The sequence below is a fragment of the Phaethon lepturus genome, unplaced genomic scaffold (genome assembly GCF_000687285.1).
Source record: "Phaethon lepturus isolate BGI_N335 unplaced genomic scaffold, ASM68728v1 scaffold2826, whole genome shotgun sequence".
Taxonomy (NCBI): Eukaryota; Metazoa; Chordata; class Aves; order Phaethontiformes; family Phaethontidae; genus Phaethon; species Phaethon lepturus.
The window spans coordinates 31,833-48,944 of NW_010543941.1; the positions used below are offsets into that span (position 1 = coordinate 31,833).

Below are 17,112 nucleotides of genomic sequence, written 5' to 3' on the forward strand. Positions count from 1 at the left end.
TTTTAATAATGGATTATAAGTCAACATCAAAAGCTTTTTATTCTAGTAATTTCTAGCCATCACTTTTTCCTTACTGTAACAACTCTTAACTGATCAACATGTAAAAAAAAAAAAAGGATTTCTGTGTATGTATTTTAAAAGTTGAAAAAATATTCTACAATTGCTATGTGCGGATAGATTGTTCAGCTAGTATTAGTACTACTGGCAGAAACAATGAGGTTATCATATTAGTAAAAATGTAGCATTAGCGACCTGTGGTTTGTAATCTTCGGTTACCTTGGTACCCAGATGACTTGTCAGTCTGCGAGGAACAGAATAGTTATTACTAGAGCTCATAACACTGGCTGTCTCATGGTCCATTCGAGCAGCAGAACCCTACAAATTTAAACAACAATTCAGTATAAAACAAAGTCTGAATGAAAAAACAACTGCTAATTCAGTTTCAGCACTGATCACAAAATTGTTATTGATAGTTATGAACTGTCAACTTACTTTGGTTAAGTTAGGTCTTCTCTGCCCTGACACAACCTAGAGGTCACTGTTAAACTGGGTTTCACTAAGCACTTGTCCTAAAATTGAGTCTCAATAGAGTTCTATTTTCAATGGAATTATTTTATAATTACTATTTTCACCAAGAGGGCAGATAAGTGGAGTTTGCAACAAACCGATTTGTAATTATTACAGGTAATAAAAATCAGCCTCAACTTTTATGTCAGATTACACAGTGCATAGGAATAGGTCTGTACTACTTCAGAACACAACCAGGTACACAAGAACTGAGAAGTAAAAAGAGATTAATCCGGACAAGGTGTAAACTTACTTGAATTTGTCGATATCAAAACCAAATTATGAATGGATGAATCTATTTAATTTTTTAATGAAAAGCTATAAAATAATGCTGACACTATTTGCTGCTGTTTTCCTAGAAATTACTGTAAATAGCATGCTCCTACCTCTACTAGCAAGATTCAGTTATTAGCATCTTTGTTTTTTAATCAATTTTGTGTATTTACATTTTTCCTTTTTGTACCTTCTTTTATCCACTTCCCCCCTGCTTTTTTTTTTTCTTTATTGTCATTTTCTTTCTTTCTCTCTGCTCCCTATCTGTGCAATTTCCCTTACTATGTCCCTCCCTTCCCATTCACTTTGGGGAACTTAAAAATACATTTGATGAATGAACACTTTTAGTATCAGAACACTGTTTTACTGAGGTAGTCACCAGTCTTTTGTTGATCCTCTACAAAAGCTGAAATCTGTTAATGAAGTTAATAATTTGCAAACAACATTTTCAAGCTATCTGGATCAATGAGTTTTGGTGTTGTTTTTTTTTTTTTTCCAATAAAAATATACAACACACTGAAGAAAACAGTATGAAAGACACTTTGAAGTAACTGTTTTTTCTAGGTGCGCCATAAAGGAGGAATATTCCTCTCCTAGTATTTGCTGTTCATACAGTTCAACATCTTATCTCTGAAGTTGAAAGTGACAATAAGTAAAAGCTAGGAAAAACTTCATATAGTCTTTGTCCACACAGAAAAAAAATTCTAGTCATACTGGACTATTTAAACACACATCATTATACGCATTTCACTCTCCCATTTGAATCCAGCACATTTCATCCATGTTCCAGAATAAGTATTATGCTAAAAGAGTATATAACTAGAATGATTCAAATTAACGTAATTTATTCCAATATACATTTCCTATGTAAAAAAGCCCTTGTTTTCCTGTTGACTACAGGAAAAATTCAAAATCTTCAGGCTCAGAATGACAATTATATTTGAATTCCTCAATTATTCCATTAAATAATCTGCAGTGTTAGGAATATGGGAATGAATTCCCAGATTTTCACACTGAACAATCCCTTCCTATCATCTTGACCTCAAACTACATTCAGAGGATTACAGGTTCAACATAATATATGTGCCAGAATTCTCCATTATGAAGTTCACTATGATTGTTTTATCCAAGAGGGTAAAAAAGACCTAAGTTTGGAGCACTACCTATTAAAATTCACCATGGCGTAGACAGAAATAGCGTAATTTTTCTACCATTTCCTCGAAACTGTGTCAACTTTGATTCAGATAACTCTTGCCTTCAGAGCCATCATGTGGCCATGCTACTTTGAGGATGCCCAAGTGAAATGTAACTATGTTTGTTACTGGCTCCTTAAAGACTGATGTGAAAGAACTACTGTAAGGCGTGATGTGAAAGAACTACTGTAAGGTGTGAAGCCATTCATCTCAGAAAACGGGAAAAGACAAGATGTTACATGGACACTTCTTGTGTAGAACCTTCTCTTTCAAAATCTTCTCCTGTCTACTTAATTTTGTTTTCTCCTTTTATACTTTACTGTTTTTCACTCATTGTTTTACTATGCTTGCTATTTATTTACTCTGTCAACTAAGTAATTTTCCATACTTTGTCTTATTTTAAGAAAATGTGACAATCTCATTTAATTCCTTTATAAAGCTTGCAAAACAAAAGGTGTGAAAAAAAAATTACTTCAGCAGGAAAAAAAAGATAGTGAGCATAATGGAAAAACAGACAGCTGAAAGATGGTGTAGAACAGGATATAACTGAAGTGTCATGTACAGGACAACCAGGTAATCAGGATCAGTCAGCATGGATTCAAGAAAGGCAGGTCCTAATTGACCAACCTGATCTCCTTCTATGACACGGTGATACACTTAATAGAGGGAAAGGCTGTGGACATTGTCTACCTTTGACATTGTTTTCCATAGTATTCTCCTGGAGAAACTGGCTGCTTATGGCTTGGACAGGTATACTCTTCACTGGGTAAAAAAAACAGTTGGATGGCCAGGCCCTGAGAGTTGTGGTGAATGGGGTTAAATCCAGTTGGTGGCCCGTTGCAAGAGGTGTTCCCCAGGGCTCCGTACTAGGGCCAGTCCTGTTCAATATCTTTAGCAGTGATCTGGACAAGAGAATTGAGTGATCCCTCAGTTGGTTTGCAGATGACACCAAGTTGGGTGGGAGTGTTGATCTGCTGGAGGGTAGGAGGGCTCTGCAGAGGGATCTGGACAGGCTGGATCGATGGGCCAAGGTCAACTGTATGAGGTTCAACAAGGCTAAGTGCCAGATTCTGCACTTGGGTCACAACAACCCCATGCAACACTACAGGCTTGGGGAGGAGTGGCTGGAGAGCTGCCCGGTGGAAAAGGACCGCTGGTTGACAGCCGGCTGAACATGAGGCAGCAGTGTGTCCAGGTGGCCAAGGTGGTCAACAGCATCCTGCCCTGTATCAGAAATAGTGTGGCCAGCAGGAGTAGGGAAGTGATCGTGCCCCTGTACTCGGCACTGGTGAGGCCGCACCTTGAATACTGTGTTCAGTTTTGGGCCCCTCACTACAAGACGTTGAAGTGCTGGAGCGTGTCCAGAGAAGGGGAATGAAGCTGGTGAGTGGTCTGGAGAACAAGTCTCATGAGGAGCAGCTGAGGGAGCAGGGATTGTTTAGCCCAAAGAAGAGGAGGCTGAGGGGAGACCTTATTGCTCTCTACAACTTCCTGAAAAGGAGGGTGTAGTGAGGTGGTTGTCAGTCTCTTCTCCCAAGTAACAAGTGACAGGACAAGAGGAAATGGCCTCAAGTTACACCAGGGGAGGTTAGGTCAGATATTAGGAAAATTTCTTCACCAAAAGGGTTGTCAAGCATTGCAACAGGCTGCCCAGGGAAGTGGTGGAGTCACCATCCCTAGAAATAATCAAAGACGTGTAGATGTGGTGCTTTGGGACATGGTTTAGTGGTGGACTTGGCAGTGCTAGGTTAATGGTCTTTTCCAACCTAAATGACTTTATGAATCCTTAAAAATCCTGGATTCAGTTGCTAATGTTTCAATTAACATTGATCATATGATTAAAAACCAATCAAAACCAAATGATTTTGTTAAAACTTTTTTTGCACTCCCTTGGATGGTGACTGCTCAAAGTACATTGAGCTGGTTTATCAGAACTAGATGTTATACCCAATCCATTAAACCTCTCTGTCTGGACTTGCACTGAAAGTAAATAATCCCCAGATGTCTGTTTTAATACTGATTCAGTGCCCTGGCTCTATCCACCTCCAGGAGCAAGGAATATCCATGTTTTATACATTTTTATGAAGCAGAATTAAAAAATACACAAATCATCAACATAAGACTTCAAATGAAGTATGAATGAATCTCCTACTTGCATAAGTCTGCCAAGACATGACAATCCCTTTATCCTTCCTTCCCTGTAAAATATGTTGTCCGGTAAAACTCCCGATTCATACACAGAAGATGGATGATACAGCCACAATGCATGAATTATTTAAAAGCATTATGCTTTCAGCCCTTGAACTATTTTCTTCCCAAACAATAAAGCTGTCATAAAAATTAAGAGTCAGAGCCTCAAGCAATTGCTCAGATATAGCTGATAAAACTTAATTCCAAATGGTGATCAAACATATTTCAAAAGCAAAATTATGGGCAGTGCTTAATGTTTAATCAAGTGAAATATTCTTGCCAAACCACAATTCTTCCTGATAAATCTTCTTGTACAAGTCACTTTCACAAGTATTTAAATAATTCTACTTCCCTGGAGTAGCAAAAATATTTTGCATATGAATTCAACTATTAAATTTGTAGTGTGAAGTTTTAAGAACCGAAATTACTCGTGGGAATGTCTCAGCTACAGTTGGAAATCATTAAGGGAATGATCATTAGCACATGGTAAATAAATCGAAGTATTTTTAGCCAAAGAGAGAAGTAATAAATTTTGATAAATACTGGTTTTAAAAGACAAGTGAAGAGTTTAAGGTACCCCTCAAAATATTCCACTAATGTATTTCATGAATAAAAAGAAAAGCAATGAAATATTTAGAAGAATTTAAATAACTGTTCAGCCCACTTCCAGGAGATTACCTCATTGATACTACTGCTTCAAAGCTTTATCTAAAACAATATTAAAAAACGTTAATGATAAACCTGCCATTTGGTTCTCCTCTTTTTAAAAAAATAACTGATATTTCAGTGATAATTTCTAAAGTGAAAATTTGAACAATTTTCCATAATTAAACCATACTTCTAATATTACAGTTCACCTAAAATAAAGTACATTTTCTGTAGTCATTCTTTTTACCTCCTTCATAGCATTAGGGTCATTAATCATTTGAACAAAAGAAAAATGCTCCCTGCATTATCAAATATTTATACTTCATCGTATGAAAACATTTCCTTCCAATAAATACAAGGAATTTGTACATATAGATGGAAAGAAGAAAAACATGTATCTTTTTCAAATGAGCAAGGCATAAAAATACCATAAAGTATAAACCAATATATAAGCATTGTACATTTTGAGTATTTAATTATAGTATAAACAATCAATTTACCTGACCAGTACTGCTAGTAGCCACGCTGATTTCTGCTGCTCCTTGACCTTCGTTCTGCCTCTCTGTGTCATGGGAGCCTGCATCATGCTTGCTTTGAGGTGCTCTCTGTTAATATAATATTTTATGAAATTACATACAGAAATGAAGTACGCTTTACTGTTCAAAGCTCGCTAGACTGTGAATGCATCAGTGCTGCATCCTCACAAAGCCACTGAACAGTACTTTGTATTTCCTAACCCTTTGCCTCAATAATTAACAGCTGAGACTGAATGTCTTCGAAAAACTGCAAGATGAAAGTGAAGCATGTCCTCTGAGGATTATAGCCCCGCAAGACAAAGGATTTGCTGTGAGACGCAGAAACACCATTTTCCACCAGCTGTGCTCACATCGCTATCAGAAATGTAACAGAATTGGAGCAAACAACTGTCTTCTCTGCACTGTCACATGATCTATGCATTTACTGGAGACTACGGCTAGCATAGTTCAATTAAGCTTCGCATTCAAAGACAAATAATTTCTGCATGAACAGAAGGGTATCTGTACTGTAAGACTCCTTCTAAATTTTAAGGGCAAGCAGTGCAGGAATAACCAATTTGATGCAAATAAAATTTATATAACCTGGTATCGATCCACCTTATCATATTTTATAAGAATAAATTCAACTGTTCTGGCAAGCTGGGACAGATGTTTCAGTTCCTTCCGGAGACCTCATTTTCTATACAGCTACAAGAAAATTAAACTGGTGTCCCTGCAGCTGACAGTTAATCAACACAAAAAGCAGGCCTTTAAATACAGTTTCTTAATAAAGTAAAAACTGAGCAGTTATGAAATGTGTGAAATATCCAACACTACATACTAACGTGTTTAAAATGTTTCATACTTTCAGAAAGACATAAATAATACTGTCCTTGGAAGTGGCTTGAAGTTTGGAGTTGACAAGGTGTCACCTTACTTCCAAAGCACGATTATTCTCATAGTCTTAGTTTTGATGCCAAATCTCATTTTTTTAGACTCAGAGGCTACTACCTGAACAGACAACACTCTTACAACCCTCTCAATTAATTTGTTTAACTACACAGTATATTAAATTCAGTTTCTATGCAGCTTTGCAATGTTCTTGAGCTCTATAGCCTATGATAGCACAGTCTGCCTCTCGCTGTATAGAAATTTCTCTTTAATTTTAGCAGAAACATACCTCTCTTCAATGTACATACTGGAACTTCTTTAGTTATCTGGTGACCAAACTCATACAGTATCACTGGCATACTAGCTCTATTTTGTTCATACAAAGACATTAGAGTCTCAAACCCAGGAATTAATTAACATTGAACAGAATTTCAGAAACCAGTAACTAAAATACATATGAAGTGATAATTTAAGGATAAACTTAAAAAATGAAATCCATACAGTTTCACTAAAGGAGTAAGATATGTCAAGGAACACAGTAGTAAAACAAAGTAGTAGGAACAAAGTAATAACATGAAAAATTAAAAACAATGATGGGTAACATTTTTCTTAACATTGTATGTTCAGTTACGGAAAATGAGGAACCCACAAAGCAACACTCACAAAATATTTTAGAAGACACAGCATTACTATTCTTTTAAATCTGATCTGTAATTTTAAAAGTCACCATCTCTGTCATTGTGTATGAAATGGCAGTTATTGACGCTCGTACAATGACTAAAGAAATGTTGGTTCCCCATACGAGACTGAGGAACCAAGTCAAAATCAGGCCTTGCTGTATTACATGCTGAATATAGTACAATATATTACATGCTGAATCCCTGTCTCACAGTACTTCCACTTCTGAATAAAGTGTAATGATGAGTTTGACAAAATCTAGATATAAGCCTCCAGTACAACTCAGGACAGAATTTTCTAGTCATTAGGTGACAGTAATTTTCAATCCTATGAAGAAAGCAGTATTTAATGTGGCTAAAGGTGAAAAGCTGAACTGTCTATCAGCCAGGCTCTGACCCACTGGGTCACCTGAGGGGGAATAATGTTGCTCTTCCAAGAACACTCTTGGGTTTGGGGCAATTTTTTGGGGGTGGTGATGATGGTGTATCTATTAAATAGTTTTGATGCATCTAGAGCACAAACACAGAGACATTCCATTCTTTGACAAGCAAAGTTTCTGCTCTCCTTAGCAGTCTGTCCTCCTCCCACTCACATCAATAGCATGTAGCAAACAAAATGTATGAAAGATGTGGCTTCTCATGCCCCTCAAGTGCTCTCAAAAATATGCCACTACAAAAAGTAGTCAGCATAACACCCAAATTAATTTATAAGGCAATTTTAAACAGTTACTAGCAGGGCTTATCTAACTTCAAATGCAGTATGCACTCACAACATGCACACACATTATTACTACATAAGCCATCAGCCGGAATGTCAAATCCACAGGTTCACAGCAAAGAGTTTTTACCACTTCAGCTGTGGAAGTAATTTAAAGTGAGAAGCTGTTCTCTTCATACACACTGGCCCAAAGGAGTTAACAGTAACACAGGCAGCAGATATAGCAGGTATTTATTGAAAACTGATTCTTTATATAAGTAGATATTTATCGCAGATGTATTAATATATTTAATATATTTAATATAAGCATCCTAATATATTATACAAAATAGAAAAATAATAGGTATCCATACACATGGATTATTAAAATATAGTTTTGTATAGATATAGCATTACTGTAAATAAATTAATATTCATCTGAGACTGTGGATTAGTGGTTATAAAGACAGTACAACCACTGCAAGTATGCCCCCTCTTCGCATTACCTTTTAACAGTGAAAACACATAAACTACCAACCACATCAGCAAAGAACCAGAGCATGTAAACAGCAGCTGACTCTGTAACCTCTACATGAAGGTACAGCAGCTAGAGAATGGCACACAGGTCCCCTGGGTTAAAGAGCATGACCTATTTTGAAGCATGACTTTTGAAGAGGTGTAAGTTGGGTTTATAGCCCTCTGCCATTTCTGAATTCTGGTATCACACTATAAAAGTCACTTTAACAGAGTATGCTTGTTTGCTCTTGCAGCAAAATGGTGGAAGACCACAAGTGTCTATTACAGGAAGATAGAGCTGCTCCCTCCATCTTGTTTGCCACTATTTTCTAAGTGCTTCTGAAGTTAACAATACCTATCACTTGTCAATTTTTAATTTGCCTGTATTTGCTACTAGAAAAATCATAACTCTCTAGCTATTTTATGACATTTGCAAGCATAGTAGGCCTTGATCATTTTTGCTAAGATAACCAACTGCAAATAATTTTACCTACTACTTTGTCAACATGAGTTGCCAAAGCAGCCCCTTGTGTATTTATTAGAACAGAAGACCTCTCCATGCATAAACCACCCTTTGTTTTCCCCAATATTCAACTATCCTAGTATTTTTTGTATATTGAAAACTACAGATACACTATTATTTTCTAGATGTCAGAAAATGTTTATTTTGCCATTATTTCATATTAAATACAATACACATACAGGTATAAGAAGGTAATCACAGAACCACAGAATGATTTATGTTGGAAGTGACCTTAAAGATCATCTAGTTTCAACCCCCCTACCAAGGGGAGGGATACCTTCCACTAGACCAGGTTGTTCAAAGCCCCATCCAACCTGGCCTTGAACACTTCCAGGGATGGGGCAAAGCCTAACAATGCAACAACAACAACAAAGAAACCGTTAAGACTGAAACAATTTTTCTAGAGTTGAGTCAAATAAAAGTCTAGTGGGTCAAATCCTTTAGACAACTCCTGTCCACAGAATCATTAAGGTTGGAAAAGACCTTTAACATCATCAAGTCCAACCATCAACCCAACACCACCATGCCAACTAAACCATGTCCCAAAGTGCCATGTCCACATGTTTTTTGAATACTTCCAGTGATGGTGACTCCACCACCTCCATGAGCAGCCTGTTCCAATGTTTGACCACTCTGTCCGTAAAGAAATTTTTCCTAATATCCAATCTAAACCTCCCCTGGCACAACTTGAGGCTGTTTCCTCTCGGTCTGTCGCTAGTTACTTGGGAGAAGAGACCAACACCCACCTCACCACAACCTCCTTTCATGTGGTTGTAGAGAGCGATAAGGTCTCCCTTCAGCTAAAAAAAAATTAAAATACAAAAATTACAGTTTAAACAGTTTAAAGTTTGCTGAGCATAATCTCTGTAAGGAATAAATCCTTTACATTTTGTCTACAGCAACATTGCCCAATGGAAATACTTCAACATATTTCAAATGATAGATATTACGAAAGAAAGGCCTGTACCACCATAACAAGCTAAACTCCCCATATTAAACAACTGCCAAGAATTTGCTATTTTATTTTAAGTAATTTCAGATTTGTACCTGGCAGACAAAAATTCTTTTTGGAAGGGTCTAACTCTACAGTGGATTTCAAAATTTCTTATTATGAAAATCTTGCAAAATATCTGAGAGTAGTCTCATGGAATTTGAAGGTACCATCCTTGCAGGTAAATTACTTCAATTTAGTAATCTGCCAAACCCTAAAAATGCACTAAAATGTGCATATTTTCTCTGCTCACTGATTTCCAAAAGCTCTTTTTATGATGCAGTATTATATTTGGTCTTATTCTAAAAGATATATTGCACTTGTATTCCACGGTGATTGCCATGACCACAGGGGCCTACTCTATCAGTAGACAAGCAATGGTATTTATTATTATTGTTTCTAAATATTTATAAACATAAGGAGCACATTCAGTTTGGGTATCACTATATCAGGCACAGTATAAAAATACAACAAATGCCTCATTTTTATATTTTTCAGTTATATGGACTCTGCAGTAGTATTAATAAATGTGTAGTGACTGCCTCCTTTACCATCAGCACCCTGGTAACTCTGTTGTAAAATGTCGTAAAAAACTATACAAGCAGCCATCCAGACACTATATGGATAAGACACACTGCAACAAAATTTTGATGTATTAGAACATCCACGTAGTCAGCAGCCAAATAGTTTGGTGAAAGGAGTGAAGAACTAAGACAAAAACTTTTTTAATTCTGTAGTTGCATCTCAATGCTGTTTTGAGTCCTTGAGCTTAAGTGAGTCCAAATTACAGTGGTGTTTTTTTTTTACCAGACTAAGATAAACACTCTGGGGACAGGATCTGTCTGACTAAATGGGGCAAAAGCGATCTGTTGAGAGGCTGGCAAACCAGATAGGGAGAGCTGTAAACTAGAAATGATGGGGCACAGAGCGATTCTTCAACACACAAGTAAGGAAGTTAGGGATAGGGCAGGCAAGGCAAGGGTCATGGCTGATAGAAACACAAGGGCAATCCACACAACTGAGATGAAGTGGAATCCCCCTGAGCACAGGCATGTAAGGAAGGAGGTGCAGCAAAAACAGCTTTGTGGGGAAAGCTCTTAAGTCTGCACTGGGGAATCAACATGCTTGGGTGCATCTCTGGCGTCTCTACACTGATACATGCTGCATCGGGAACAAACAGGAGGCCATAAAGTGTGTGCAGTCATGGGGCTATGGCCTCATTGGGATCATGGAGACGTGGTGGAATAGCCAATATGACTGGAAGGCTGCAATTAAGGAATATGGATATTTTAGGAAGGACAGGCTGGGAAGGCTCAGGGAAGACCTTACCATTCTCTACAACTAGCCTGAAAGGAGGTTGTAGTGAGGTGCGTGTCAAGTCTCTTTTCCCAAGTAACAAGCGAAGGACAAAAGAAAACGGACTCAAGTTGCACCAGAAAAGGTTTAGATTAGATACTAGGTAAAATTTCTTCACCAGCAGGGTTGTGAAGCATTGGAACAGGCTGCTCAGGGAAGTGGTTGAGTCACCATCCCCGGAGGCATTTAAAAGATGTGGCACTTAAGGACACGGTTTTAGTGGGACTTGGCAGTGTTAAGTTTATGGTTGGACTCAATGATCTTAAGGGTCCTTTCCAACCTAAGTGATTCTATTATTCTAAGGCAAGGAGGGAGAGTTGTCCTTTATGCGAGAGAGCACCTATGGTGCATAAAGCTATCCCTGGGATTGGGTCAGGAGTCAGTCAAGAGGCAAAAGTGGGGTCAGGTGACCCAGAATTAAAGAGTTGCTGTCCAATCATGCAGGGATGTGAAAGGCAAAAAGGATTCTACAAGTACATAAACAGAAAAAGAGAGACTAGGGAAAAAGTGGGCCTTCTGCTGAATGGGGAAGGGGACTGGTGACATACACATAGAAAAGGCCAAGGTACTCAATGCCACCTTTGCCTCAGTCTTTACCAGAAAAAACACCCTTCAGGAATCTGGTCTCTGACACCAGAAGGAAAGGCTACAGCAAGGAAGACTTACCCTTGGGCGGGAGGACTAGGTTAGGGAGAGCTTATACAAACTGAACATATCTAAGTCCTAATGGCCTCATGGGTTGCACCCATGAGTGCTGAGGGAGAGGGATGATGTCTTTGTGAGGCCACTTTTGAATGGTCATGGCAGCTGGGAGAGGTTCCTTAACACTGCAGGACAGCAAAGGTCACAATCTTCAAAAATAGCAAGAAAGAAGATCAAGGGAACTACAGGCTAGTCAGACTCACCTCAGTACCTGGAGACTGAAGGTGATGGAATAAATCCTCCTGGAAAGCATTTCCACACACATGAAAGACAAGAAGGTGACTGAAAGCAGTCAGCAGGGTTTTACAAAGGGCAAGTCAGGCTTAATCATTCTACAATGAGGTGACTAGCTTGGTGGGTGAGGGAAGAACAGTTGATGTTATTAACATCAACTTTAGTAAGCTTTCAGACACTGTCTCCCATAACATCATCACAGACAAGCTGACAATGTATGGGTTAGATTAAGCAACGGTGATACGCATTGAAAACTGGCAGAACAGCTGGGCACCAGAGGGCTGTGTTCAGTAGCATGAAGTACAGTTGGGAGGCAAGTCACTAGTGATGTACTCCAGGGGTCAATACTGGGACCAGTGCTGTTCAAGATCTTCATTAGTGATCTGGATGATGGGGCAGAGCGCACCCTCAGCAAGTTCGCTGATGACAGAAAACTGGGAGGAGAAGCTGATACACCAGAGGGTCATGCTGCCACCCAGAGGGACCTGGACAGGCTGGAGAAGTGTTCTGACAGGAACATCATGCAGTTCAACAAGGGGAAGTGTAAAGCCCTGCACCCGGGAGGGAACAACCCCAGGCACCAGTATATGCTGAGGGCTGCCCAACTGGAAAGCAGCTTGGCAGAACAGGACCTGGGAGTCCTGGTGGACAAGCTGAACATGGTAACAATAGACTCTTGTGGCAAACAGTCCAACAGGATCCCAGGCTGCATTAAAAAGTGTGTTGCCAGCAGGTCGAGGTAGGTGATCCTTCCTCTCTACTCAACTGGTGAGGCTGCATCTGGAGTATTGTGTCTCATTCCGGCCTCCCCAGTACAATAAAGTACGGACATACTGGAGCAAGTCCTGTGCAGGGCTACAGTGGTGCTTAAGGGACTGGGGCATCTGTCACATACAGAGAGCTGGGACTATTCAACCTGGAGAAGAGAAGGCTCTGGGGGGGATCTCATTAATGTGCATAAACACCTGGACTGGCTAATATGTCAAAAGACCAGGCAACTTTTAATTATACACGCTACTGTCTGCTTCACTTATAAAACCAGGCTTTACCCCAAATCTTGGAATTATGAAACTGTTATTTTTCAAAATGGAAAAATACACATCCCTCAGTAATACAAACGGTGCTCTGAGCTTTCACAGTAGTTATTTTGGGTGAAGACAAACCATAAAATATTCAGGTCCAACATAAAATTTATGTTTAATTTACCAGCACAAGAAATGGAGTTGACCTTGGAAGTGAATTTCCACTATGAAAGCAGTTTTTGCTAATGGCAATTACTACTATAGACTTTGCAACTTACAGGAAACATTATCTTTTATTTCTTAATATAGAACCCAATACTTAAACACTAAAAATATGCAAGGCTTCCATAATGAAGTCTGACAGAAGCTGTATTCACCCTTTTTTTAATCTTATCTCTCTCCAAAGAGAAGCAAACCATGAAGGTGCTTATCAGACATTCATATTTAGAAAGGCATGTACAACTCCAACTCATTGTCACAATTGTTTGCTAAAACCAAGACTCAGCCTTTGTAATACATTGCACTTTGGCATTTTCACTGAAATTTCAAGTTAAACTTTAAACTTATCATTAGTGACTAGAGTTCAGTAGTAGCATGAAGACTAATCCAAGTATTCCACCCTCAGTTCACTGGTAAGAGAGCAAGTATCAGCCTACATATATGGACTAGTTGATTAACTGTGACGTAACTAGCAGATGAAAATAATCCTTCCTACCACTTCAATTAAATAATTTAGTTTTTTTAAAGACAAATATACATACCACAATCAAAAGAAGGCAAGTAATTGCTGACTAACCTCTGCTTCAGCTGCTTGTGACTGCAGGAGCTGTCGTATACGAAGAATGTCCTTCTCTATTTGCTGAATTCTCGCCACCCTTGCCTGAAATGAATGCATTTTCATGTTTGATTTTGTTCAAAAACTCCTTTTACTTACTGTATAGAATGACAATATGAAGAGTTCTTTGCAAATATAGCTGGCTACAAAACTACTTCATTCACATGGTAATTCCTGTGTTCTTCATAATAAACACAAACACTGCAAACATTCAAAACATAGTCACTAGTTGGGTTTTTAATAAAACTGATACTTATTTGGATACAATAGGTCATCACACAGTACACATTCAGATATCGAAAAATGCTCCAATTAATTTGCACAATTTTCCTGTTTCTGAAACTGACATTTTGTGCGGATCTTTAGCAAACTATTTGACTTCCATCTCAAATGTTAGAATTCCACTTGCCTTACAGAGATTTGAGAGAGATTTATATTTGCAGTGTCTTGAAGGTATGAAACCTTGAACAACTTCTACTATACTTAGTTACTGTAATGAATTGGGAGTTTTGCTTATGCAAAGCCTCTGAATATTTTCTGCTCCTACAAATCTCAAAGAATTTTTCAGGCTAAGTACAAAGAAAACTACATATTGCTTCTTTGGTTTGTCTGGGATTTTACAGACATCTCTGAACCAGAGTCTTTTACAGCCATATTGCATTCATTTCCCACTCCAACCATTCTGTGGTTAGTAAAGGGAATGTTAAAAAAACCCCAAACATTACAGGAAACATATATTCCATACAAGCTGTACAGTGAAGCACACGATGCATTATGACTCTGGGAAACAGTAAGTGTATAAAGTTATATATCCCTGTACGAGCTTGATAATTTCATTGACATTATTTGACTTTAAAAGTCAGAAAAAACAGAACATTATTAGCCCAGTAGTATCAGGTTATGAACAGAACACTGAACTGATTATACAAAACTTCTTTGTGTGATGGATAGCTTAATAAAATGGACACATAGTTGAAAGAAAAATCCTGTTTTTTCTTTCACCTGATTAAAATTTACAATGCTATAGCAAAAAAGGAAAGGACAGCTTTATAACCAATTTTATTTAACACCTTTATAATCTGACAATGGAAATAAGATGAACTTTTAAAAGCTGCGAAAGCCAAAAGATGCATGTGGACTAGAAACACGTTACCTAGAGATTTTAGAAATACAGAAGAAAATACAATCACAAAATAGAATTAACTGCTGAAACATGCATCATAAGTAGCTATGGGAAAAGCACCATAAATGTCAACATTTACTAGAGATGCAAAACTATTAACATTAAACTATAAATGTAATGTGAATTTGTAAAGGTAAGTATCAGAAAAAATGCCAATAAAAATTTGAAATCTGCACACATACAAGCTTCACCACAACATGAGGCAAACAGAGAATTCACCCCCCTTTTTCTCCTGGATCAAGAAATGCTTAAGTATTAGAAAGACAGTAAAAATATATTCCTGGAAATAACTGCATTGGTGGAGCAATGCATGGCTGACAGAACATGTCTCTCACTGCCTTCAAAAATTACTTGAGTTTCTCCTAAATTTAGTTTCTTTCTCTGTAACCAGCAATTTATTCCATAAAGGGCATCAAAAGAACCTGAGTATCTGTATATACACACCCAAACTTGGGGAAATATTTTGTGCAGATGAAAAAAAAAAATCAAATATTGCACAATTTGCCCATTATCTCTGACTGAGTCCTCAAAAGGGACATGAATTCAATCCACCCTTCCCAATCCAGAGATTTAAACATTAGACCATTCTTCTTTCTGCTAATTCATTATTTGTATTAGAGGGAAACCGAGGAGTTCCATTAACCAGAAGCATATTTTCTACCCAACACTGTACAAGCAGAAAAGAAGAATGTTCACAAAGGCATACAGCCTATGGCAAACATCCAAAACCAGAGGTACACAATGGAATAAGAACCAGGAATGGTTTTAACTTTAGAACCTATGCTAGTAGTATCACTTTTTATTCCTATTTGTTCATAGTATACTTCCTTTCATTCTGTTATCTTTACTGATCACTTTTATTAACATAAAATTGTTGGATAAAGTAAGTTAACATTTAAAATTACAAATTATTTGGATTTAACTCCTCTGGTAAGACTTCCAACAAAAAAAATTTCTTCCATATTCACAGTGACAGAAAAATAGTCACTTTTTCTAGAAAGTAAAAATAATGAATATTATTTTGATTTAAAAAGGTTGATTTTTTAAAAAAATTAGAATATACATAATAGACAAAATTATTAATGGGATGGTCTACATTTACAAACAAGACCAATGAATGAATCTAATAGTGCTAAAATGTTTATCTGTGTGAGACTCCAAGATCCAAATTTTCTTCTGTCTTTAGTGGTCTGCTGTTTTAGCAAACTTTTAAGGATCTTGGGATAAATTCTTATGAGAATGACAATTTCTTGTGAGACTTCAACTCTAAAGCTAAAAAAAAAAGGAAAAAGATGTTGTTCTGGCATGAAGGAAAAATAAGTTCTAGGTGAACATGATTTCAGTCTTGGAATTGGAATTCTTGTATTTTACAGAAATTAAAATTTGCTTCTACTTATTACTAAGTATATAGCCTATAATATTTGAATAGTCAAAATAAAACATGGATAAGTATGCTTTTTTTTTTTTCAAGTAAGAACTACCATGAGAGGTTATAAATTTCAGGGTATAGTACAAGTTCGTGTAAAGAATTAAAGAAGCTAAAATACAGAATCATTGAAGTTGGAAAAGACCTTTAAGATCATCAAGTCCAACCATTAAAATTGTTAATAGTCTTCTAATGCACCCTTCTGAATAACTGTTGGGCATGTGCTTGTATACAATCTTCATAAAAGAGAACATAAACAGTGAGTTGCTGTGAGCTAATTCAGAAAGAGGAGGTTAAAGGCAACAAACAGTCATGACAGATGAAAGAGGGAGAAGGCCATTATTTTAAAGTCCACAAGAAAGGGTGGCTACTGCATTAATTACCTGGGCAACAGCAGGTTATCAGCTCTCTCATAGAATAAATCTTTGGAACTCTTACTACAGAGCTGCCTGCCAGCCTTTATACAGCTGGAACCATTCTCTCGCTTCAATCTACATTTTGCATCATATTGTGTGTCACAATCAGTGGAAGGAAAACACAGAGCAGAGAAAGTTGAAAAACTAGTAAGTTCACTATACTGGCCAAATAGAAATGGTTCGGTTCGCACATTTACACGTCACAGTTAAATAATCCAGAATTTGCTTTAGTATATATAGTATATATAGTATATATA

General features: G+C 37.4%; 1 protein-coding gene across 1 annotated transcript in view; it reads right to left on the minus strand.

Moving 5' to 3' along the window:
- APC (adenomatous polyposis coli) overlaps positions 1 to 13,896 on the minus strand; it is a 32,951-nt gene extending 19,055 nt beyond the window's left edge. The window contains 3 exon segments of the mRNA XM_010288488.1: positions 277 to 375; positions 5,372 to 5,476; positions 13,792 to 13,896. Of these exon segments, the coding sequence (XP_010286790.1) occupies positions 277 to 375; positions 5,372 to 5,476; positions 13,792 to 13,896 (309 nt within the window).
- Between the last annotated feature and the right edge of the window lie 3,216 nt (positions 13,897 to 17,112).